The sequence below is a fragment of the Dryobates pubescens genome, chromosome 11 (genome assembly GCF_014839835.1).
Source record: "Dryobates pubescens isolate bDryPub1 chromosome 11, bDryPub1.pri, whole genome shotgun sequence".
NCBI classification, from domain to species: Eukaryota; Metazoa; Chordata; class Aves; order Piciformes; family Picidae; genus Dryobates; species Dryobates pubescens.
In genome coordinates, this window is record NC_071622.1 from 1,427,564 (window position 1) to 1,449,817 (window position 22,254).

The following is a 22,254-nucleotide window of genomic DNA, read 5'->3' on the forward strand; positions in this document are numbered from 1 at the left end:
GGGAGAGAGGGGAGGACCGGGGCGGGAGCCCGGCCCGGCTCGGCCCCGCCCGCGCCCGCCGCGCCGCACCTGAGCGAGCAGCGGCGGCTCCGCGCCGGCCCCGACCCTGGCCCCCTCCGCCGCCCGTCCATGGCTCGGCCGCTGCCGCTGCTGCTCTGCCTGGCCGCGCTGGGCGCCGGCTGCCGGGCAGGGACCACCCCCGCCGGCACGGCCGGACCCTCCGCCGAGCCGCTGCAGGACGAGGCGGACAATCAGGAGAACATCCTCTCCCAGGTACCTGCGGGGGGATGCGGGACACCTCGGGGGGTGCGGGGTACCTGCGGTGTGGGTGTGATGCCGCGCATCCCCCGGGGAGATGCTGTGCGTAGCCCGGGCGCTGCTGGGGGTACATGCTCGGCGGTGCTGGGTGATGGTGTGTGCTCCCTGAGCGAGTGGTGCTGCGGGTACACGGGGGTGGCCGGGTGATGCCGGGGGTACCTGCTCAGCCGTGCTGGGTGATGCTGTGCACGCACTCAGCACCGCTGCTGAGCGCTGGGCGAGTGCCGCTGCAGGGAGTTTTATTTCCCGGGGTGCAGTGAACTCCCTGAAAGCCCAACGAGGAGCAGCTCACAGCCTCCGTCCCATCGTTTCTCTGGGAGGACTCGGAAAGCAGGGCGCTGCTTGGGAGGGGATTTGGTGGAGCCTCTTTGTGTGCAGAGGGAGGGATCCAGGCTCTCTTTCCCTGCCAGTGGGATGCGGTGGAGGTTTCTGTTAGATTTGGCCGATCAGACCGTGTGCTATTATCTGCCCTCGGAAATGGCTAACGTGGAGACTATTGGAAACATACCCTCGAAGTTATTTTTGTGCTCGGGCTTTCAGAAGAGCTGTCTGCAAATCTCTGTAAAGGAAATTCCTGGCATTGTATGGGGCTGATCGGGAACACTGCTTCCACACCAGGTTGTGGGGTGGCCCTCACTCGCCCGGGCCCTGTTTGCCTGGATAAAGGCAGCGGGCTCAGGGTGGGCAGGTGACTCGTGTGGCACACTGGGCACGGAGCACCGACAGGCAGCAGGATGGGGCTCGTGTTTAAACTCTGCACATAGAAAGTTCAGAGTAGTCAGGTCCATTTTACACGACATGCAGTACAGAGCAGCTTGGTGGAAGAAGCCAATTTTTGTCCCCCCTCGTAGGCAGGGAGCAGACAGCTCTCTAGAAAACCTCTTAGTCAGCAGGTTTGGAAAGAGCTGGCCAGTTTCCTCGAGGCTCAGGGTGTCCAGGGCGCCCTTGTTTCGACCTCCGGGTCTGGAGCGTCCTTGTCCCTTGCTGGGACAAGCAGGGAGCTAACCAGCAGGGTGCCCTGTGCTCAGCTGTTAGGTGACTACGACAAGGTGAAGGCGGTGTCCGAAGGCTCCGACTGCCGGTGCAAATGCCTGGTCAGACCCCTGGGCCGCGGTGCCTGCCAGAGGATTAACGAAGGTGCTTTCAGAGCAGAGGATTTTTACACCGTGGAGACCATCACCTCAGGACCCAGCTGCAAGTGTGCCTGTGTGGCTCCCCCCTCGGCGCTCAACCCTTGCGAGGGGGACTTCAGGCTGAAGAAGCTGCGGGAGGCAGACAGCAGCGACCTCAAGGTAGGAACTGGGGACTCTCTTGTGGGGGGAGGGAAGAGCTTATGAAGCCTTTTCTTTCTTCCAGAGCTTTTTCTATACAAACTGTTTTCCCCAAAGATTCCCTCCCCCCCCCCCTCCCCCCCCCCCAAGCCAGTTCCCTTTTTATCTGTGTGCTCGATACAAAACCCAAGCTCAGCTTAAGCAACTGATTGGAGCAGCTGCAGTCGATGATTCACTGGGTTCATCCCATGCTGCCCGGGATCCAGTGTGGCTTTGCCTGTGCTGGAAGCCCAGGAGGCACTGGGCTGCTCCCTGCCCTTTGTCCAGCGCTACTAAGTGTCCCCCTGGGGACAGCTCTGCTTCACTCAGCAGCTGCCAGGCCGCTTTCCCCCTCGCAGAGAGGGGCTCCTGAGGACCCACGCATAAAGCTGGTTTGGCTCCCCCCGGCTGGAAGCTGCTGATGCGTCAGTGTGAGGGTGTGTGACACAGCTGGCTGATGGCAGCCTGGAAATGTTGCTGTTGTTGTTGGAAATGTTGGTGCTTCTGTACTTTGTTGTTGTTGTTGCATTTGGTCACTTCAGTAAGCTGCACCTCTTTTGCGGTGTGAGTGACGGTGTTTGTCCTAAGGACTCCTGGCTTATACTGGATGGTTCCTTCTCCTGGGCTTGCAGCTGGCAGCAGGCTCTGCTGAGGTTTCCAGTTTGTTACCTGGGTAGGGGCAGCAGAAATCCTCCCCAGAGGGCCACTGGCTCGGTCTAGCCCTAGGGAATCTCCAGAGCAGATGGCTGAGCGCTGATGGCGCTCACATGGGTGGTGATGGAGGCTTTGAAGGCCAGGCTGGATGTGACTTTGAGCAACCTGCTGTAGTGTGAGGTGTCCCTGCCCATGGCAGGGGGGTTGGAACTGGCTGAGCCTTGAGGTGCCTCCCAACCCTGACATCTCTCTGACTCTGTTTCTGTGGGAGGAACCCCGGGGCAGTGCTGCTAGTCCCAGCTGAGGTGGGAAGGCAGGCGGTGCGCAGGGAGCCGCGGGGCAGCCCGCGCTGGGGCCGCCACCGGGGCTTGGTGCTAATTAATTTGGAGCTCCAGGATGTGTTCCATCTTGTCCAACTGTAGACAGTTAGCAGCTTCTTGTCCAAGACCCCCTACAGCTAGGCAGGATAAGCAGGCACAGGCAGACAATCCATCACTTCAGGGAAAGAGGAGTCTCCATCTGGAGCTGTTAGGTGGTCCCTCATCTGCAGGAGGAGCCAGGATGTCCCATTTGGCCTTAAAGGAGTTGTGAGCTGTCAGGGAAGGGGACAACCTTTGAGGTGAGAGAGCCACCCCTGTAGTCCCTTGCCTGGAGGCAGGCAGAGCTCCTCCACCAGCAGCTCCCAGCTCTCTCCCTGTCCTTGTTGGAGGCAGCCAGCCTCTTGGAGCCGCGGCGGTGTGGCTAGCTGCGCCCTTGGCTCCAGCTGCCTCTTCCCACTGGGGAGCTGCTCACAGCCAGCTGTGGTGTGAAAGTTTGTGTCCTCTAGGAACTGGCCCAGGCCTTCCTGCTCATTTTGCAAGGATCCACAGCCAAACTCTTTCACAAGACTTATCCAAGTATACACACGTGGGGTTTGGGTTTGCTTTTTTCCTTTGCTGTGAAAGTCAAACCCCAGAGCTGTGAAAAGGGGTGTGCTTCCTCCCTGAGCACAGACCTCTTGGAGCTGGGCATGCCAGGAGCAGCCACCTCTCCTAGAAGAGGCTGGGAGACAGGAGGAGGAAAGCACAGCTCCAGTGACTCGTGAGAAGCAGCTCCCACGCTGGCTTGCAGGAAGGGGGGCTGGGAGCGATGGCCAAGCTACCTCATTGCTCCTAACAGCCCCAGAGGGTTACTCTCCTTGATGGTCTGATGAGCAGAGGGATGTTTGTAGTCGTGCTCTATGTCTGTTTTTAACCAGGCTTTCTCATGCTCTGACTCAGACCCCTTGGATATGCTGTTTGGGGGAGGGCTGTGGAGGTTCCCCCAGATGAGAGCCTCCCTTGCAGTGGATGGCTGGAGGACGGTGTCCCCAAGGGGGTGGTGAGGAAGGGAGTAGATAAGGCCAGTGAGCAGAGGTACCCCTGGGGCACCCCAGTGCAGTGCTGAGAGGCTGCACTGGGTGTCCCAGCTGAAGGTTTCCTTCCCAACCCTGCCTTTAATAAAGTCCTTTTTAGATAGTAGGAAATAATTCTTCACTGAAAGGGTCCTCAGGCACTGGGATGTTCTGCCCAGGGTAGTGCTGGAGTCACCACCCCTGGGGGGGTTCCAGCAGCCTGTGGACCTGTGGTGCTTAGGGACATGGTTTGGTGTTGAGCCTTCAGTGCTGGATCAAAGCTTGGACTGGATGAGCTTGGAGGTCTCTTCCTGCCAGATCTGTTCTGTGATTCTGTAATGCGTGGAGGCAGGAGCCAAAGCCTGCAGTGGGTGAGGGGAAGGAGGCAGTGAGATGGCTTGGGCCCTGGGGAGGGTCACCCTGATGCTGGCAGGGGGGCAGCTGATTCTGAGATGGGTTTCTGTGAAAGTGCAGCTTGCTGCTCCTCTGCTTGTGGGCACAGTGAGTGCTTCGAGGCTCTTGGGTGCAGAGCCTGTGCAGGGAGTCTGTGTTCAGGAAGGCTTGGAAGGTGGTTAACAAAGTCTGCAACCTTTGTGCATTGATGGAACCCATCCAGCCTGGAGGGAAAGCGCCTGTCTCCAGTGGCTGTCTGGCAGGTTGCATGCATTGTATGGCTTGTCTCCGTCCAGTTCTTGGTGGAAAGTGGATGCACAGCCATAAACCAGCCCTTGTCTCCTAGTGCTGCCATTTTAGCTGGCCCCACAAAATCTTTCCTTTGCTGTCAGCTCCACAGGGAGACTGCAGAGGCCTGGGGTGGAAACTCCGGGCGCTGCCAGCAGCGCTGCTTCTCTCCTCTTGGGGGAGCTTTGTTGACCAGTTTGTAGATGCTGGGGGGAGATGTCACCACCCAGGCATGGCAAATGCCTCTGATCCCGTGGGGCTGCAGGGGCTGCAGCACCTCACCAGGCACATGTGGGGGCACATAGGACTGGAAGGAGCAGGCGTGTGTGGGAACTGAGGCAGGGGATGGTTCAGAAGCCCTTCTCACCCTGCTCAGTGCTGTCCTCTGTGGAGTGAGCACCAGGAACCTCAGGAGATGCAGAACAAGAGGGTTGCTGTCTGGATCCCCAGCAGTGGTGAGCAGGGGCTGGTGCTGAGCAGGGTGCAGGGACACAACCCTTCCTGCTGGGTGAGTGTCTCTGATGTGGGTGGTGGGAGAGGGCAGCAGCCCTCTGATGAAAGTCACCCTCCAGAGAAGCAAAATGCTGCCAGGCTGGAACCAAACTTCAGCTCCTTCACTCTCGTGGTTGTGAGTGGTTAAGACTTTTTTAACAAGTTTCTTCTTGTTCCAGAAAAAAACAAAACAAAACAACAGCACAAACCCCAAACCAAACACGAGATGGCAGGAACTCAGAGCCTGATCTCCAGCTGACTTTCATTTCAGCAGCCATCCTCTTCCTGCCGCTTTTGCTGCCACTCACATCACTGCTGGAGGAGTTCAGCCTTCCCAGAGAGCCTGCTTCAGGCTGGCAAGGAGGGCAGTGCCTCTCCTGCTTCAGGCTGGCAAGGAGGGCAGTGCTTCTCCTGCTTCAGGCTGGCAGGGAGGGCAGTGCCTCTCCTGCTTGGAGCTGGCAAGGAGGGCAGTGCTTCTCCTGCTTCAGGCTGGCAGGGAGGGCAGTGCCTCTCGTGCTTCAGGCTGGCAAGGAGGGCAGTGCCTCTCCTGCTTCAGGCTGGCAAGGAGGGCAGTGCTTCTCCTGCTTCAGGCTGGCAAGGAGGGCAGTGCTTCTCCTGCTTCAGGCTGGCAGGGAGGGCAGTGCCTCTCCTGCTTGGAGCTGGCAAGGAGGGCAGTGCTTCTCCTGCTTCAGGCTGGCAGGGAGGGCAGTGCCTCTCCTGCTTGGAGCTGGCAAGGAGGGCAGTGCCTCTCGTGCTTCAGGCTGGCAAGGAGGGCAGTGCCTCTCCTGCTTCAGGCTGGCAAGGAGGGCAGTGCCTCTCCTGCTTGGAGCTGGCAGGGAGGGCAGTGCCTCTCGTGCTTCAGGCTGGCAGGGAGGGCAGTGCTTCTCCTGCTTCAGGCTGGCAGGGAGGGCAGTGCTTCTCCTGCTTCAGGCTGGCAGGGAGGGCAGTGCTTCTCCTGCTTCAGGCTGGCAGGGAGGGCAGTGCCTCTCCTGCTTGGAGCTGGCAAGGAGGGCAGTGCCTCTCGTGCTTCAGGCTGGCAAGGAGGGCAGTGCCTCTCGTGCTTCAGGCTGGCAAGGAGGGCAGTGCTTCTCCTGCTTCAGGCTGGCAGGGAGGGCAGTGCCTCTCCTGCTTGGAGCTGGCAAGGAGGGCAGTGCCTCTCGTGCTTCAGGCTGGCAGGGAGGGCAGTGCCTCTCGTGCTTCAGGCTGGCAGGGAGGGCAGTGCTTCTCCTGCTTGGAGCTGGCAAGGAGGGCAGTGCTTCTCCTGCTTCAGGCTGGCAGGGAGGGCAGTGCCTCTCCTGCTTGGAGCTGGCAAGGAGGGCAGTGCCTCTCGTGCTTCAGGCTGGCAGGGAGGGCAGTGCCTCTCGTGCTTCAGGCTGGCAAGGAGGGCAGTGCTTCTCCTGCTTCAGGCTGGCAGGGAGGGCAGTGCCTCTCCTGCTTGGAGCTGGCAAGGAGGGCAGTGCCTCTCCTGCTTCAGGCTGGCAGGGAGGGCAGTGCCTCTCCTGCTTGGAGCTGGCAAGGAGGGCAGTGCCTCTTGTGCTTCAGGCTGGCAAGGAGGGCAGTGCTTCTCCTGCTTCAGGCTGGCAGGGAGGGCAGTGCCTCTCGTGCTTCAGGCTGGCAGGGAGGGCAGTGCTTCTCCTGCTTCAGGCTGGCAAGGAGGGCAGTGCTTCTCCTGCTTGGAGCTGGCAAGGAGGGCAGTGCCTCTCGTGCTTCAGGCTGGCAAGGAGGGCAGTGCCTCTCCTGCTTCAGGCTGGCAAGGAGGGCAGTGCTTCTCCTGCTTCAGGCTGGCAGGGAGGGCAGTGCTTCTCCTGCTTCAGGCTGGCAGGGAGGGCAGTGCCTCTCCTGCTTGGAGCTGGCAAGGAGGGCAGTGCTTCTCCTTGCTCTCTGCTTACTCATCCTCAGCACCCAACACGTGCTTCCCCAAGCCCTACAGCTCTGCAGAGGCTCTGTAGGGCAGAGCTGTGTGATGCTCTCCTTGCACTGCCCTTGGCTTGGGCTGTCAAAGCCATGCAGGTGCCCCTGGCTGACACTCTGCTCCCTTTGCCTTGCAGCTGTCCTCCATTATGGAGATGCTGGAAAGTGCCTTTTATGGCCTGGACCTTCTGAAGCTGCACTCCGTGACAACCAAGCTGGTGGGCCGGGTGGAGAAGCTTGAAGAGGTAAGATCAGTCCTGCTCTCCTTTGCAGCTGTGGCCTTCAGGGGGGCTTTGCCTCCAGTCAGGTTCTTGGTACCCTTGGTGCATTCAGAGCCTTCCTCTGCTTAGAGGAAAAGTTTATTAACTGAAAGGCTCTGAAACTAAACTGGACTGGACCAGACTGCCTAAACTGGACCAGACTGCCTAAACTGGACTGCCTAAACTGGACCGGACCAGACTGCCTCAACTGGACCAGACTGCCTAAACCAGACTGCCTAAACTGGACTGGACCAGACTGCCTAAACTGGACTGTCTAAACTGGACCAGACTGCCTAAACTGGACTGTCTGAACTGGACCAGACCAGACTGCCTAAACTAGACCAGACTCCTTCCCTCCTTCCCTCCTTCCCTCCTTCCCTCCTTCCCTCCTTCCCTCCTTCCCTCCTTCCCTCCTTCCCTCCTTCCCTCCTTCCCTCCTTCCCTCCTTCCCTCCTTCCCTCCTTCCCTCCTTCCCTCCCTCCCGTCTCCCTCCATCCCTCCTTCCCTCCATCCCTCCTGCCCTCCATCCCTCCTTCCCTCCATCCCTCCTTCCCTCCTTCCCTCTCCACTGAGATGATTTTCACTTCCATACAGGTTAATATTTCCTTGGCCAGCAGCACAGCCCAGGCTTGCAGTCAGGCTGAGCTCAGCTCTGCAGCCCCGGGTTGCCAGATTAAACAGTGGAGTTTTCTCCCGTGGTCCGTATCTGGGACAGCAATTCCACATTCTTGTCGGAGTGGAGCAGTCCCTGCTTCGTCTGCAGCCAGGGGCCGAGAGGCAGTGATTTATAAAGCCAAAATTCCACTCACCAAGTGTTTTGGGGAGGCCTGGCGTGCTCCAGCCCGGGGTCAGGAAGGAGACAGCCGGGAGGAGCGTGCCTGCCTGGGGGTCTCTGGGTTTCCAAGGATGGTGATTGATCCACAAGGGGGAAAAGGAGTTCTGAGGTCTTAAAGCAACAAAGAACCCATGGTTCTGCTTGCTGTGCCACTCTCTCCCTGTGGCTTAGCCAAGTCCCCCAACAGTTCCTTGGGCTTGCTGCTGAGTCTTTGCTAACTAGAGGAGAGGAGTGAGGGAAGTGGGAGCTGTGCCAGTGCTGTGTGTCCCTCTTGGGCAGCTCCACTGCCAAGGTGCTGGTGGGTCCAGGTGAGGTGGTGGAGTCAGCCGTGTCCCATAGTGGGGTGAGCCACATCCCATGGTGTGGCGAGCTGGGCTCACCCAGAGCTGTGTCCCCCTTCTTGGGCAGCTTCACTGCCACGGCACTGGTGGGTGCAGGTGTGAGCCATGGGAGCAGGGGATGCTGTGGGGACCACAAAGGGCCCCATCAGGACAGACCATTGCTATTTAACCCACAGGTAGCTGGGTTGTGGATGGTGGAGGGGAAAAGCCTTTAGTTTTTGGTATCATTTTTGGGTTTGCCTGACTCTGGAACGAGCTGGCTGGAAGCAGTGCTGGCAGACATTGTCAGCTCTAAACAGGTCAGACCAGAGTTACACAGCACATCAGGCCAGAGAGTGGGAAGTGCAAGTGCCTCAAAGACCTTGATGATGGTTGAGTCAGAGGCTAAGGTGAGGAGTTTGGGTGTTGGCAAACGGCACAAGGGATGACCTCATGTGAGGCTATCGCTGCGCTCTCCTTTGGTGCCAGAGTGGCCCTCTCTGCCAGCTGGTTCCTGCACAGGGGGCTCAGCACAAGCTGCCACTTGTCTGTATGGGCATGTCAGGGTGACCTTGCTCAGTCTGGCTGCTCTACTCACAGCCTGGCTCAGTGAGGCAGACAGGCAGAGAGCGTGGTCCAGCTGAAGGAGTTTGGCCAGAGATGAAGCAGTGGGGATGTAGGAGGGGAGAAATTGCATATTTGTGCCTTCAATTTCTCTGAGGCAAGACTTCAAGAGCGTGGAAGGAGCAGCTGAATCTGCCTGCAGGCACCTAGTCATGAGGGGAAGAGGGCAGGAGGCCTCTGAGGTAGATTCACCAGGGCAGAGCTGATGCAGGCAGTGCAGGCAGCTGGTGTGAAATGCTTCCTGCTGCTGGCTTAGCATCTTTATTCCTGTGGGGAGGAGGATAGCAACCTGCACTGGCTATGGGGCTGATACCAGGAACAGCTGAGATGCTGAACAAGGGCCTGGCATGGCTTCAAAGCATCAGCCTCCCATGAGGGTGTGCTTCTGGCAGCTGCTGCCTGGCAAAGCAGCTGAGCAGCCTCAAGCAGCATCAGGGGCTGGGCTTTGGTGGTGCCTCCCTGCTCAAGGGGGAGGCAGATTTTATCCCTAAGCAGGTCATGAGACAAACATTAAACAGAATAAGTGATCAGAACAGGAGGCTGTCAGAATCAGTCGTCCTCCCCAAAGGCAGACGGTGCAGAAGCTGCTTCTGCTGCTGCACTGCTCCTGGGAGAGCATCCTGAGATCAGCTGCTGGCTCCCTCCAGGGTGCAACAAAATGCTTGCTGATAAATGAATGGCAGGACAGGCTCAGGGGGAAGCACCCTCAGTCTCTGTGCCAAAGTGCTTTGGTTGGTTGCTGTGCCACCTATTCAGAGCAGGTGCCCTGCAGTCTGTAAAAAAACCAAGGAGGGATGAGCAGAGGCTGCAACAGCCCCTGGGGTACAAGGAGTGCCCATGGCTGGGGACTGGGGAGTTCAAAGGGGTTTGCTTGCCCTGGGCTGCCCCAAGAGCTGCAACCAGTCCCAGCTCCCTCTTAGAATCACAGAACTGCCAGGGCTGGAAGGGACCTCAAGGCTCAGCCAGCTCCAACCCCCTGCCATGGCCAGGGACACCTCACACCACAGCAGGTTGCTCACAGCCACCTCCAGCCTGGCTGCAAACACCTCCAGGCAGGAGGCTGCCACCACCTCCCTGGGCAACCTGTGCCAGGCTCTCACCACCCTCCTGGGGAACAACTTCTTCCTCACATCCAATCTCAATCTCCCCATTTCTAGTTTTGCTCCATCCCCCCCAGTCCTATCCCTCCCTGACACCCTCAAAAGTCCCTCCCCAGCTTTCTTGGAGCCCCCTGCAGATCCTGCAAGGCCACAATGAGGTCTCCTGGGAGCCTTCTCCTCTCCAGCCTGCACAACCCCAACTCCCTCAGTCTGTGCTCACAGCAGAGCAGCTCCAGCCCTCTGCTCCTCCTCGTGGCCCTTCTCTGGACACCTTCCAGCACCTCCAGATCCTTCCTGGCACAGAGGCTCCAGAACTGGCCCCAGAGCTCCAGCTGTGGTCTCAGCAGAGTGGAGCAGAGGGGCAGAATCCCCTCCCTGGCCCTGCTGCCCACACTTCTCTTGCTGCAGCCCAGGCTCTGCTTGGCTCTCTGGGCTGCCAGTGCTGACTGCTGGCTCTTGGACAGCTCTCTTTCTTTCTCCATATTCTCTCTCTTCTGTAGGAGAGGAGGGTGGTGGGGAGGAGGAATCCTTGAGTGCAGGTGTCTGGCCAGGCAGCAGCACAGGACTGGGATCAGAGAAAGCAGACAAGTGGGATGCTGACCTCAAGGACTTACCTCCAGCACTGGGCAGGCAGCAGCCAGCCAGGATGGGCCCCTCCTAGGGAACTGGGGTTAATAAATGGGAGATGAACTTACTGCCACAGGCAAAGGAGGCAAGGTCAGAACTCTAAAGGTTTTAGCTTGTCTTCCCTTCCTTCTCTGAGCTGGTGAGCATGGCTGAGGATGGCTGTTGAATAACCTCAGGACCGCCCTCCCACTCCATGGGCCCCTGGGGCAAAGTGCAGAGCTGGGATGTGTACACCAGAGATGGGATTTCTGGATCCTGCTGGGGCAGGGGCTCCTTGCTCGCAGCTGAAGTGCCCAGCCCCAGGGAGAAGCCCATTTGGGAGCCCAGGCTGGCACCACTGAGCTCCTGAGCCGTGGTTTGGGGGCCATGGGGGGTTCCTCATCTTCACACAAGGTAAAGCCTTCTCTCTTGCTTTTCCAGGGCATGGCCAGGAACTCCACACAGCAAAGCCACCAGGCAGCAGTCACCGTGGAGGAGGGGCTGCAGGATCCCCACCGCAGGGGCAGGGAGAACTGCTCCAGCCTGATCAGCAACAGCCTTGCAGACCTCGAGGGCTCGCTGCAGCGGGATGCAGAGGCTGCCTACATGCACTCAGAGGTACAGGCTGCATGCAGGCACTCAGAGGCGCAGGCTGCAGGCACTCAGAGGTACAGGCTGCCTGCAGGCACTCAGGGGCACAGCCTGCAGGCACTCAGGGGCACAGCCTGCAGGCACTCAGGGGCGCAGGCTGCCTGCAGGCACTCAGGGGCGCAGGCTGCAGGCACTCAGGGGTGCAGGCTGCCTGCAGGCACTCAGGGGCGCAGGCTGCAGGCACTCAGGGGTGCAGGCTGCCTGCAGGCACTCAGGGGCGCAGGCTGCAGGCACTCAGGGGCGCAGGCTGCAGGCACTCAGGGGCACAGGCTGCCTGCAGGCACTCAGGGGCACAGGCTGCCTGCAGGCACTCAGAGGCGCAGGCTGCAGGCACTCAGGGGCGCAGGCAGGCTGCAGGCACTCAGAGGCGCAGGCAGGCTGCAGGCACTCAGAGGCGCAGGCAGGCTGCAGGCACTCAGGGGCGCAGGCTGCAGGCACTCAGAGGCGCAGGCTGCCTGCAGGCACTCAGGGGCGCAGGCAGGCTGCAGGCACTCAGAGGTACAGGCAGGCTGCAGGCACTCAGGGGCGCAGGCTGCCTGCAGGCACTCAGGGGCACATCCTGCAGGCACTCAGGGGCACATCCTGCAGGCACTCAGGGGCACAGCCTGCAGGCACTCAGGGGCGCAGGCTGCAGGCACTCAGGGGCACAGCCTGCAGGCACTCAGGGGCGCAGGCTGCCTGCAGGCACTCAGGGGCACAGCCTGCAGGCACTCAGGGGCGCAGGCAGGCTGCAGGCACTCAGGGGCGCAGGCTGCCTGCAGGCACTCAGGGGCACAGCCTGCAGGCACTCAGGGGCACAGCCTGCAGGCACTCAGGGGCGCAGGCTGCCTGCAGGCACTCAGGGGCACAGCCTGCAGGCACTCAGGGGCACAGCCTGCAGGCACTCAGGGGCGCAGGCTGCCTGCAGGCACTCAGGGGCACAGCCTGCAGGCACTCAGGGGCGCAGGCAGGCTGCAGGCACTCAGGGGCGCAGGCTGCCTGCAGGCACTCAGGGGCACAGCCTGCAGGCACTCAGGGGCACAGCCTGCAGGCACTCAGGGGCGCAGGCTGCAGGCACTCAGGGGCGCAGGCTGCCTGCAGGCACTCAGGGGCGCATCCTGCAGGCACTCAGGGGCACAGGCTGCCTGCAGGCACTCAGGGGCACAGGCTGCCTGCAGGCACTCAGGGGCACAGCCTGCAGGCACTCAGGGGCACAGCCTGCAGGCACTCAGGGGCACATCCTGCAGGCACTCAGGGGCGCAGGCTGCCTGCAGGCACTCAGGGGTACACGGTTTGAGGTCACTGCTGCACAAGCCAGCCCAGAGGGGGTCTCCTGGCTGTGGCCCCCCCGGCAGACCACCAGCCCAGGGTTATTCTTTCTCAGCTGTGCTGACCCCGTTTCCGCGGCTGCTCGTCCCGGCAGGCGCAGCTGCGGCCGGGCCGCGGGGGGGCAGCGGAGCAGGCTGCGCCCAGGGCCTCCCCCTTGCCGCAGCGCTGCTGGTTTGGAGGTCAGCGGCGGCCGCGCTGCTCGGAAAGAGTGATGTCAGCGCTGGGAAGCTCGCAGCTCGGGGGCTCCGCCGAGGCACACAGCCTGGCACCCTCCCTCCCGGGCAACTGGCCCTCCCCAGCCGGCCCCGGCCGCCGCTGGGCGCTGGGCAGAGGCTCGGGCACCCCGCGGGCTCTGGCATGCAGCCCCACACAGTCCCTGCAGGATCTGCCCAGCATGGGGACCGAGAGAGGCTGTTCTGGGGAAGGAGTCTGCTCGGGGTACAATTTACAGGACACAGAATTCACCAGGTTGGAAAAGACCTTTGGGATCATCAAGTCCAACCTCTCACCCAGGGGTGTCCTGACCCCCTTGCTGCTGCTTTGGTGGTGCCATCTAGGGTGGCCTTGTACTGCTCTGTGCTGAGTGGTGAGAGCCTGGCACAGGCTGCCCAGCCTGGCACAGGCTGCCCAGCCTCCTGCCTGGAGGTGTTTGCAGCCAGGCTGGAGGTGGCTGTGAGCAGCCTGCTGTGGTGTGAGGTGTCCCTGGCCATGGCAGGGGGGTTGGGACTGGCTGATCCTTGAGGTCCCTTCCAACCCTGACAACTCTGTGATTGTGTGAGTGGCTCCTGGAGCACCCTGCCTTCACCTCTCTTCTGTAGGGAGAAAGGAAGGGTCTGGGGGAGAGGGGAACAGTTGCTGCATCATTGCCAGCCCCAGACAGGGATGCTCAGCTCCCGGGGGTAAGCACATGGCCCCTGCCCTGGCACCCAGAGCAGGCTTTGCAGGTGCCCCCCAGGGGTGGGCTGCCTGAGCCCTGGGCTCCCCTGCAAGCACTGCATGTGGCGGGTGGGGAAGCGGCCCCGAGTGCGGCAGTGCCAGCGTGCTCTGCTGCAGGGAGCGATGTGCCCCAGGGCAGAGGTGGTGGGCAGCACTCCTAGCCCCTCTGCTCCTTCTGCCCTGGCTGTAACCTGAGCAGGGGCTCTGCTGCCCGTTGGAGGGGAGCCAGCCCTGGCCAGGGCCAGGCAGGAGAGGGAAGTGTGGGGCTTTTATTACCCTGAGTGACCTCATTTCCCAATGTTCCCCTTTCCCCGCTGTTAATTGCAGGGGAGGAACCCTGGGCCCTGCCTTCTCAGCCAAATGGGCAGCACTTCAACCTTCAGGGCTGTCTTTCCGATTCCCTTTAATGAGATGAAATCCTTCAGGCATGAGGAGCAGCAGCTGCTGCCTGCCTCAGCACAGGGTTCCTGGTCCCTGCCCTTAGGGGACCTCCTGGTCCTGCGGGGAAGGTGCCTCCAGCCCCTCTGCTCTGCTCAAGCTCAGTGCCTGCTGCATGCTCGCCACAGATCAGCTGCTGGCACCAGTCCCTGGTGGGCAGGAGGTGTCTTTGTGCTTTGGTTGTCAGCAAGGTGACCTCTGAACCCATCTGTCATAGAGTCACAGAACTGTCAGGGCTGGAAGGGACCTCAAGGCTCAGCCAGTCCCAACCCCCCTGCCATAGGCAGGGACACCTCACACTGCAGCAGGTTGCTCACAGCCACATCCAGCCTGGCTGCACCTCCAGGGATGAGGCTTCCACCACCTCCCTGGGCATCCTGTGCCAGTGTTCCTGGCACAGAGGCTCCAGAACTGGCCCCAGAGCTCCAGCTGTGGTCTCAGCAGAGTGGAGCAGAGGGGCAGAATCCCCTCCCTGGCCTTGCTGCCCACACTTCTCTTGCTGCAGCCCAGGCTCTGCTTGGCTCTCTGGGCTGCAAGTGCTCCCTGCTGGCTCCTCTTGAGCTTCTCATCCACCAGCACCCCCAGGGCCTTTTCTTCAGCCCAAGTTCTTTTCTTTCACCCTTCACTGCTTTGCTTTCCCCTCACCATCCCCAGCACCACCCCAGGGAAAGGAGGGAGAGCAGGAAGGATGCAGAGAGACTGTTCCCAAAGGCCTGCAGTGACAGGACCAGGACTATGGCTTCAAACTAGAGCAGAGCAGATTGAGACTGGATGTCAGGAACAAGTTCTTGACTCTGAGGCTGGTGGGACACTGCCACAGGCTGCCCAGGGAGGTGGCTGAGGTCCCTTCCCTGGAGATATTCAAGGTGAGGCTCAATGAGGCTCTGGACAACCTGATCTAGTTGGGGATGTCCCTGCTGGCTGCAGGGAGGTTGGACTGGATGAGCTTTGCAGGTCCCTTCCAGCCTGGACCATCCTATGATTGTGTGAGGGTGAGCCTGGGAAAGGAGGGAGGGCAGAGTGTCCCAGCCAGCCTCTGCCTGGCCAGCCTCTGCCTGGCCAGCCTCTGCCTGGCCAGCCTCATGGACAACCTCCTGCGTCTCTTCCAGGGCAAATATGAAGAAAGATTCCTGAAAGATGAAACCATCTCACAGCAGATCAACTCTGTTGAGTCTCTGGCAGAGCTGCAGCTCTCTCCAGAGGAGGAGAAGCACAGGCAGCTCCTGCAGAGGAAGCTGAGTGTGAGGAGCCGGCCTCCTTCCAAGCCCACCATCGTCCGCGGCGTCACCTACTACAAGGCACAGTCCACCGAGAACGACATCGAGGAGCAGGGTGAGTTGGGTTTGCAGCCCCCTCTGCCTTGCATCTGTAGCAAAGCCAAGGTCTGCCCCCAGGTCCTGCCTGGGAGCTCCACAGGCTGGAACAGGCTGCCCGGGGAGGTGTTTGAATCCCCGTTGCTGGCGGTGTTTGAAAGAGGCAGAGATGTGGCGCTGAGGTTTAGCACCAACCTTGTCAGCTAGGAGGTGCCTGGATTCCATGACCTGAAAGGTCTTTTCCAGCCAAAGTCACTCTCTGATATCGTGATCCTAGGGAGAGGAGGGCTGGCAGGCAGGAGGCGGTGGGATGACTGATGCAGAATCACAGTCAGAGAGTCAGAGTCAACCACGTTGGAAGAGGCCTCCAAGATCAACGAGGGGCTGAGAGAGCTGGGGGTGTTCAGCCTGGAGAAGAGGAGGCTCAGGGGAGACCTCATTGCTGTCTACAACTCCCTGAAGGGAGGCTGTAGCCAGGTGGGGGTTGGTCTCTTCTCCCAGGCACCCAGCACCAGAACAAGAGGACACAGTCTCAAGCTGTGCCAGGGGAGGTTTAGGCTGGAGGTGAGGAGAAAGTTCTTCCCAGAAAGAGTAACTGACCGCTGCCCAGGGAGGTGGTGGAGTCCCTGTCCCTGGAGGTGTTGAAGAAAGGCTTGGATGTGGCACTTGGAGCCATGGCTTAGTTGTCAGGAGGTGCTGGGCGATAGGTTGGACTTGATGAGCTCTGAGGTCTTTCCCAGCCTGGCTGGTTCTGTGACTGTGAGCCTGCCCTGGGCACGCCGTGGCTGATGCTGCGGCCTGTGCTTGGCAGTGGATGAGCTCTTCAGTGGGGACAACACCGTGGACCTGCTGATCGAGGACCAGCTCCTGAGGCCCAGCAGCAGGGAAGGGGAGAGGGCGAGGAAGCCCTCCCCGGTGGGGTGGCCACCCACCCCCGACAGCGACCCCACCACCGCCCCAGCCGCTGACCCTGCCGCGACAGCCACGGCGCCCCTGAGCCCCGCCGCGGAGCCCGCGCCGGAGCCCGCCGCCGGCAGCCGGCCGACTGCCGCCCCGCAGAACGTGACCACCCTGCTGGGGCTGCGGGAGGAGGGCACCCAGCAGCTCTCAGCAGCCCCAGCCAGCACGCCGGTGGGCACAGCCACGGAGAGCCTGCCCACAGCTACCGCTGCTGGCCCCAGCCTTGCTGCGGGCACCGCTGCGGGCACCTCGGGGCAGGTAGAGACGAGTGCTGCCCTGGAGAGCAGCCCAGGAGCCTGGGGACAGGCGAGCACCCCTGTGGCACCGCTCAGCCCCACCATCCCTGCCACCCCAAAGCAAGCCCTGGAGGAGGAGGACATCAGGAACATCATTGGTGAGTGCTTACAGGCGCTGCACAGATCCAGTCCTGCCCGTGGGCTCTGGCTCGTGCCCACAGCGCCCTGCGAAGTGCAGCACACCTGGATGGGGTCATGGGTGGGAGCTGTCATGGAGGTGCTGGCTGGGCAGCACTTTACTCAGGCACCAGGCAGGTTTACTTGCTTGCCTGGTGTAGTCTGCTGGAGCCTGCTGTAGTCTGCTCCCAGTTTGAAGGGCTGGGCAGAGCAGAAAGAGGCCTCTGGAGAGGAGCTGCAGACAGGCAGCAGCCTCAGCTGGGGCTGGGACACGGCTGAGGATGAGCTGAGCAGGTTGCATGCTCTGACCAGTGCTGCTGGGGCTCCTGGAGCCAGGCTCAGGCAGTGTGAGGTTCCTGCTGGAGCTCCTGGAGCCAGGCTCAGGCAGTGGGGAATTCCTGCTGGGTGGGCAAGGGACTGGGGTGGTGATGGCTGCAGCCCATCAGCAGGAGCAGGCAGAGCAGGGTTGCCTTGCCTGGGGCCTGGCCAGCCTCTGTGTGCCCCTGCAGGGCGCTGCAAGGACACCCTGTCCACCATCTCGGGCCCCACCACCCAGAACACCTACGGGCGCAACGAGGGGGCCTGGATGAAGGACCCCCTGGCTCGGGAGGAGAGGATCTACGTCACCAACTACTACTATGGGAACACACTGGTGGAGTTCAGGAACCTGGATAACTTCAAGCAAGGTGAGCTTGCACCATCCCTGATGCTGTACTCCACTGGCCCAAGCAGTGTCCCCATTCCCTGGGATGCTGCACCCTGGGAGGGTGCTCTGCCTGGGACTGCAGCACTGCCTGGGGAGGAGAGGCTGAGAGCCCTGGGGCTGTTCAGTGCGGAGAGGAGAAGGCTGAGAGGGATCTGATCAATGTCTATCGATAGCTGAGGGCTGGGGGTCAGGAGGGAGGGGACAGGCTCTGCTCACTTGCTCCCTGGGATAGGACAAGGGGCAGTGGATGGAAACTCCAGCACAGGAGGTTCCAGCTCAGCATGAGGAGGAAATTCTGCCCTGGGAGGGTCCCAGAGCCCTGGAGCAGGCTGCCCAGAGAGGTTGTGGAGTCTCCTTCCCTGGAGCCTTCCCAGCCCCATCTGGATGTGTTCCTGTGACCTGTGCTGGGTTCTCTGCTCCTGCTCTGGAAAGGGGGCTGGACTGGATGATCTCTGGAGGTCCCTTCCAAGCCCTGACATCCTGTGATTCATCCTCCTGGGTGCTGGTACCCAGTGTGTGGAGCTGAAGCACAGGGCTGGTCAGGATATCCATGGTGGCTCTGGAATTGCTTTTGTCACCACACCAGGCTGTGGCACAGGCAGGGAAGGGGTGAGTGCAGAGTGAATCAAGCAAGTGCAGGGAAGGGCAAGGAAGCTGGGAAGGGCCTGGAGGATAAATCTGATGAGGAGAGACTGAAGGAGCTGGGGATGGTTAGTGTGGAACAGAGGAGGCTGAGGGAGACCTCATTGCTGTCTACAGCTCCCTGCAAGGACCTTGTGGAGAGGCTGCTGCTGGTCTCTGCTCACAGGGAATCAGTGACAGAACAGAGGGAATGGCCTCAAGCTGCCACTGGGGAGGTTCAGACTGGACAGCAGGAAGAATTTTGTGATGGCAAGAGTGGTCAGGGACTGGAATGTGCTGCCCAGGGAGGTGGTGGAGTGCCCAAGCCTGGAGGTGTTGGAAGGTGGTTTGGCTGTGGTGCTTGGGGCTGTGGGTTAGGGATGAGCCTTTCAGAGCAGGGCTCTGGGCTGGAGCTGGTGATGCTGAGGTCTGCTCCAGCCTGACTGTTGCTGTGACTCTAACTGCCACACATGTGCCAGGACCCGTGCTGGGGGCCGGACCCGTGCTGGGGGCAGGACCCGTGCTGGGGGCAGGATGCCTAACCCCGGAGCAAAGGGAAGCTGTCAGCACCACCAACCCCTCTGTGCCCCGCAGGTCGCTGGAGCAACTCCTACAAGCTGCCCTACAGCTGGATGGGGACGGGGCACGTGGTCTACAACGGCTCCTTCTACTACAACAGGGCCTTCACGCGCAACATCATCCGCTACGACCTGCGGCAGCGCTACGTGGCCGCCTGGGCCATGCTGCACGACGTGGCCTACGAGGAGTCCACGCCCTGGCGCTGGAGAGGCCACTCGGACGTGGACTTCGCGGTGGACGAGAACGGGCTGTGGGTCATCTACCCGGCCATCAGCTACGAGGGCTCGGGCCAGGAGGTGATCGTGCTGAGCAAGCTGAACGCCGCCGACCTCAGCGCCCAGAAGGAGACGACGTGGCGCACGGGGCTGCGGAAGGACTTCTACGGCAACTGCTTCGTCATCTGCGGGGTGCTGTACGCCGTGGACAGCTACAACAAGCGCAACGCCAACATCTCCTACGCCTTCGACACCCACACCAACACCCAGATCGTGCCCCGGCTGCTCTTCGAGAACGAGTACGCCTACACCACCCAGGTGGACTACAACCCCAAGGACCGCCTGCTCTACGCCTGGGACAACGGCCACCAGGTCACCTACCACGTCATCTTTGCCTACTGACGCCCCTGCCGCCGCCCGCCAGGGCGCCGCCAGCCGGGGCGCCGCCGCCAGCACCTTCCGTTTCGCCTGTGTTGTGGTTGTGGTGGTTGTGGTTGTTGTTGTTTTGTACACCTCCAAAGAAAGGTTTGGTTTTGGTGGTGTTCCAAGCTGGTTTTATTGTGGGGGGGTTGTAGATCGATCCCCAGGCCACAGGCAGCCCCCACCTTGGGCTTCGCTCTAACCTTGCTTCTGATTTTACCTTCTGGGGAGGGGGAGGTCGTCCTCCTCTTCGGCAGGGTGGGCCCAGGGAGGAGGAGGTCCTCCTCTTCGGGAGGAGGGGGCCCAGATGTGGGCCTCCTGGTGGAAGTGTTTGCAGCTGATGATGATGAGCAAGAGAGCCCAAGCCCGGTGCAGCGCTGGCCTGGCCGCTGCGGGCTCCCGGAGCCAGGATGTGTGCCTGGCCTGCTGGAGGAGCTGCGTGTCCCATCTCTCAGGACCACCTTCCCAGCCAACGGCCAGCAGGCCCTTTGGAGATCCTGCTGTACAATGGGGCTGCAAGCGCAGCTCCAGCAACCTCTGGTGCTGGCACTTATGCCGAGGACTGTCCCCTCCAGCCGGGGCTCTGCGACCTGCTCTTGGGGGCTGGGCGCACCCCGAGCCCTGCCTCACGTCTGGAGTGAGCTGGTGGTGGGAGGGGGCCACTGTAAATAGGTGTAGATGGCTTTGGTTTGGTCTTTTTGTAACCCCAGACAGTCCCCTTCGGCATTCGCTGGGTGAAGGCTCTGCTTGGCCAGGTGCTGGGCTGCCTGGGCGGGGAGCTGTGGGGCTGGGGCAGTCCTCGGGTCTGAGCTGTGGGGCTGGGGCAGTCCTCGGGTCTGAGGGAGTCCTCAGGTCTGAGGAGCTTCTTGTTCCCCATCCCAGCGATGCTCCATCTGCTGCAGGGCCCTCGTGCCCTCTCGCTGCCATACTTGCCCTGGTCCTGGCTGTTGGCCATTAGTAGCCCCTTGCAGAGACACATCCCCTGCCCTTCTGCCCAGCAGCATCTTGTATTTACCTGCTGTCAATAATAAAAGATCAAGTACCTTTGCAGCTGTCCTGGGCTTGCTTTGGGGCTGGTTCACCCTCTGGCTGCATGGAAATGCACTGGGCAGGGGGGTTGGTTTGGTTAGGGCCACACTCAGCGGCAGCAAGGCGTGCTGGCTGGAGGGGACCGTGGCAGGGGACAGCTCTAGGCTGCTTAGGCCTGGAACCAGAGCAGGCCTGTGTGGTCACATCCAGCCCCCAGAGCTTGGCTCTGTGTGGCTGCAGTCACCTCGGGTCACTGGGGTCTGTGGTGAGCCCTCCTCATGGGCTCCCCCTCCCCAGGCTCTGGGTGAGGAAGCTGATGCAGGTGTGCCCTCCTCAGGAACGGGATGGAGGGGCTTCAGTACAGCTGCCCTGGGCAATGCCAGGGCTGTGCCCAGCTGCAGGCCAAGAGCCAGCAGAGACAGCACTGCCTTCTGGCCACTGGCTTAAGCAAAAAGTCATTAACAAGACAAAGAATAATGAGAAGTAGTAATAATAAATAAAATAACCATTTTATTGCCTTCAGTGCTGGGGACACAGAGAACAGAACTACATGGGACAAGAGGAGCTCCCCACCGCTGGAGCCCACAGGTACCGCCCGGGGATGCAGTGCCGCAGCAGCAGCCCCTCCCGCCCGCGGGGCTGTGCCAGGCTCCCCCCCTGCAGCAAGCCCCCTGCCCGGAGCAGCGGCGGGGCTGCTGCGTGCCTCGGGCTGGGGCAGTGCCAGGGCTTTCATTTCTGAGCGCTGTGTGAGCTGGCCCACGGTCAGGAGGGGCTGGGGCCGGCAGCAGGAACCGGCGCAAGGAGCGCAGCCAAAGCCCTGGCCGGGGCCGGCTGCTTCCCAGCAGCGCCGGGGCCCTGCGCGCCGCTGACGACGTGGCAAAGGGCAAGGCTGCCCCAGCCTGCTCGGCACAGACTCCACAGGGTGCGCTGCTCCTCACCCTCCTCCTCGCCCCACTCCTCCTCGCCCTCCTCCTCCTCGCCCTCCTCCTCCTCACCCTCCTCCTCCTCGCCCTCCTCCTCCTCACCCTCCTCCTCCTCACCCTCCTCCTCCTCCCTCCCCCCCTCCTCCTCCTCACCCCGCCCCGAGCTGTTAGCCTCGCTGCAGGCTCAACCTCTGTCCATTATTTCCTAAGGGCCACAGGCACAAATGATGAACAATGCCACCCCTCAAACCCCATCAGTCAGCAGTTCAGCCAGGGGAGGAGAGGCAGCTGGCTGGCAAACTGAAGCCTATCATCTTCTGTGCTAATGGCAAAGGGGGGTAGGGAGTGAATTGACTGTGACATGTTGAAGTGATTAGGGCAAGGCTGAAGCTCTGCTGGCCGCTGGCTCTTCCCAGCTGAGCACCGCAGCGCTCCCTGCACCCCTGGGCCCAGCTCCTGCCTGTGGCTGTGTCCCAGATCTGCCCTCTCAGGGCCAGCACTGCTCTGTAGGCTGGTAGCAGTGGAAAGCATTAAATATCACCCCCTCAAAAAAACCCAGAGAACCCAAACAACAACAACAAAACAACAGAAGAGGGACAGTGGGGGTGAACAGCAACCAAAAACCACACCAAAACACCCAACCCCAAGTAAAACAAACAGCAGTACAACTTCTGAAGTGTGCTGCACTACATCACCCTTCCTGGGGACAAGCCTCAGCCTTTCTGCCACACAGCTGCATGGCTGGAGGCAGCCTGCAGTGCTTCAGCTGTAAGTGCAGGTTCCCACCACCCCCCCTGGGTGGACGGTGCTGGGCTGCCCCGTGGGCAACTGCTGCAGCCCTGGGGAGTAGCTGTGGGCTGCCCTGCGTGGGCAGGGAGGTGGGCAGGCAGGTGGGGGTGCTGAGGAATAGTGCTGGCTGGCCAGGCCCAGCCCAGCCCCTCTGGCTCCTGGGGTGCAGGGGGGCAGACCTGCTGGAGTAGCAGACCCAGCGTGGAGCGCAGGGCTGTGGCTCTCCCTGCAGCTGGGAGCTGGACTGTGCTGCTCTGAGCACACTGCAGTGAGGGAAGCCTGATGCTGAGCAGGGGCTGGGGCAGCAGTGCCTCTGGGCAGGACCCCAGCACCTCGCCTCTGGAGGTGGTCTAACAGGGGGAAAAGAAAATCAAACCAACAAAACCCCCAACCAAGCCATAGTTTTGGGCAGTGCATAAGTGGCAAGGAGAGCCTGTGTGCCCCCCGTGCCAGCCAGCTGCTGGTGCCTC

The 22,254-nt window shown here is 61.2% G+C and overlaps 1 protein-coding gene across 1 annotated transcript; it reads left to right on the forward strand.

Moving 5' to 3' along the window:
* OLFML2B (olfactomedin like 2B) lies at positions 1 to 19,050 on the forward strand. Its single transcript, XM_054165199.1, has 8 exons — positions 1 to 273; positions 1,347 to 1,610; positions 6,876 to 6,983; positions 10,925 to 11,101; positions 14,926 to 15,148; positions 15,941 to 16,483; positions 17,012 to 17,188; positions 18,424 to 19,050. The coding sequence occupies exons 1-8, from the start codon at positions 130 to 132 to the stop codon at positions 19,023 to 19,025; spliced, it is 2,238 nt and encodes a 745-aa protein (XP_054021174.1). The 5' UTR covers positions 1 to 129; the 3' UTR covers positions 19,026 to 19,050.
* The last annotated feature ends 3,204 nt before the right edge of the window (positions 19,051 to 22,254 follow it).

Coding starts and splice junctions, on each gene's coding strand:
- OLFML2B (XM_054165199.1), top strand. CDS start 130: ATGGCTCGGCCGCTGCCGCTGCTGCTCTGCCTGGCCGCGCTGGGCGCC. Junction 16,484..17,011: donor GGACATCAGGAACATCATTG/GTGAGTGCTTAC, acceptor GTGCCCCTGCAG/GGCGCTGCAAGGACACCCTG. Junction 17,189..18,423: donor CCTGGATAACTTCAAGCAAG/GTGAGCTTGCAC, acceptor TGTGCCCCGCAG/GTCGCTGGAGCAACTCCTAC.